We start from the raw sequence: 2,424 nt of genomic DNA, 5'->3' as shown, positions 1-2,424 counted from the left end.
TTATTGTTATTATTATTTTAAAAAGTGCCAACAATGTCACTAGTTCTTGAGAAACTCTTAGTGCTAGCTTTAGGCTTAGTATTGTTTTTCCTAAAATCAATGATAACTTTCTCAGTTTTCACCACGTTTAAGTTAAGGATTTTAGTATCACACCAGTTAACAAAAGCAGGCTTGGCACAAGCATGGATTGTTTCTGAGCTCTGCAGAAGAGACAAAAGTGCATTATGATTAGACAATTTCCCCAGGAAGCTGCCCTCTTTTGAAGACCTGCAGCTTCCTGTGTAAAAAATAAAAAACAAGACGGTAAGACGCATCCTGTGGTTGAAGCCAGGGCATTATAAATCCTGCATAACTCATAACATAACTCATGACATAACTCCTTCAACTAAAACCTGTTGGGTTCTGTCTGTTAAGAAGTTAAGAAGCGACCAGAACAGCTGATCTGGTAAATAAACACAAAAATCAAGAAAAAAAACATTAAAATGTGAGGTTACATTTTGTTAAAAGCCAAAGACAAGTCAGCAAATAAAAGCCTTGAGTGAGAACTGGTTTCTCGGTGAGGTTATATGCTCTGTCAACCATAAAGAGTTTTGCACCCCCACTCCTCTGCCAGCCTGGTTTGCATTTACAGGGCTGACGAATTGTATTTCTGTTTGTGAGTTGTGACTGTGGTGTTGACTTTATGGCATTACTGGACTGTAGGTACATATTGCTATTTTTTTTTTTACATTATTATAGATTTTGAATAAGCGGGAAAGCTAATGACCTCTGAGATGTTGTTTTTTCTAACCTTTGATTGTTGGTAATTCCGGACTTTTGCGATTGCTTTGACGCCTTTGATGGTGAGCGTGGTCCCACTGCTGTCCACTGTCTCGTAACTCAGGTCCAGGCCACTAAATAATGAAAAAGATCATGTTAACAGGGCGCTAAATAAACTAAGTTACGTTAAATTGCTGTTCTTCGAAAGCAACTGTGTCAAAACACTTTTCAAACAATAAGAAAAACAGGACTTCTCCGTCAGCAGCAGATGTTAAAATAAAGTGGAGTGACCCACCTGCATTTGAGTTCAGGCTGCAGATCAGGAGGAGGCGTCACTGAGTGGTCATAACCGTCTTTTATCAGCAGAGGAATGTTAAATGGCACTCCAATGCGAGCAGTGGGGCTCACTGTACCCATAACGAATGTCTCAGCGCTACCCTCTGAGGAGGACGAAGACAGTGGACATGTCTGATTAGGGAATCCAGAAAGGATGATAAATATGACAGAGTTTTTTCCTCACCTGTGACGGTAAAGTTGAGTTTGTAACTTGGAAGCTCTTTGCCGCCAAAGGAGGTGGCATCACTTTCTTTTATTATGGTGAGCAGGGACAGCGTATACTTCCCCAGCTGGGTCAGTTCCTCTGCCAAAGAAGAGATGTTTGCAAATCGCTAAATGATCTTTCAGCAGATAAAAAACAAGGCATGCAAAAAGTAACCAAGAATCAGAAGGCTGACGAATAAAAATAAATTTACCACGTAATTTGAACCAGTAACCCCAATGTGCAGAAGGCGGGGCAACGTAACACATAACGTCTTGATTCCCTTTAGGACCTACATGTAAAAGGAAAGTCAAATTTACCACAACATTCAGAGTAAACACTGACGAATTGTTAACCACGAAGCTGCAAAACAAAGACTCAAAATGAGGCCGCACCAAGGTTGGAAGAAAGTTAAGGTTTTTATAAGTCATATAACAAACAAAAATGATCGAGTTCCAACTTTTTAAATATAAGGATTTGCTTTTTTTATTTATTTTTTATTTTTTTAACATTTTTAACATTGAATATTAGGTTGTAGACTACAGACTAATCAACTTGAGCTCTGGTAAACTATAAAAGGCATTCTACATTTATTTTATCAGTATATTAATAATAATTATTTGGTGAAGCTTTTACCTGATCTTTCTCACATAAAAGAAGTTTCATCCTTATATAAAATTATCTTAATTCGCTGGACAATGCAATATTTGCTGACTTAAGTCTGCCAGAATATGACTTTGCTTCAATTTGACTTAAAGGTTATCACTACAGCTAAGACTGTTTCGATGTTGTTTTGTTTACGAAATTAGATTCGAAATAAAGGTGTTTCTTAATGAATACAGTATATATCAATATTTCACTCTGCATCGATGATACTGGATTGTACGTCATTGAATGGATATACAGATCTAGATCAACATAATGTTGTTTTAATATATTGGGGTTTCAAAAAATCTGCTTATTTCAGAGGCTGAGAAGATAGTGTTTTTTTTTCTTACCATGATGGGTGACTTTGAGCACAATACTCAGTTTTTTCCCTGTTCCCTGGCCCACCGATGGAAACACGGTTATCGGCTCTCCCTTCTTGTTTAGAATTTGGATTTGCAGATCCCCTAAAATGATGTGAA

The 2,424-nt window shown here is 37.5% G+C and overlaps 1 protein-coding gene across 1 annotated transcript; it reads right to left on the bottom strand.

Moving 5' to 3' along the window:
* Positions 1–790: 790 nt before the first annotated feature.
* Positions 791–2,411, bottom strand: LOC121966166 (structural maintenance of chromosomes flexible hinge domain-containing protein 1-like; the record flags this gene model as incomplete). Its single annotated transcript, XM_042516274.1, has 5 exons — positions 2,296–2,411; positions 1,512–1,589; positions 1,280–1,399; positions 1,055–1,199; positions 791–893 (listed from the first exon to the last, which is right to left on the bottom strand). Coding segments are annotated over exons 2-5 (423 nt in total), but the record flags the coding sequence as incomplete, so codon positions are not given.
* Between the last annotated feature and the right edge of the window lie 13 nt (positions 2,412–2,424).

The sequence above is a fragment of the Plectropomus leopardus genome, unplaced genomic scaffold, assembly GCF_008729295.1.
Source record: "Plectropomus leopardus isolate mb unplaced genomic scaffold, YSFRI_Pleo_2.0 unplaced_scaffold23343, whole genome shotgun sequence".
Lineage (NCBI taxonomy): Eukaryota > Metazoa > Chordata > Actinopteri > Perciformes > Serranidae > Plectropomus > Plectropomus leopardus.
This window is presented reverse-complemented; position numbering and strand designations above follow the sequence as displayed.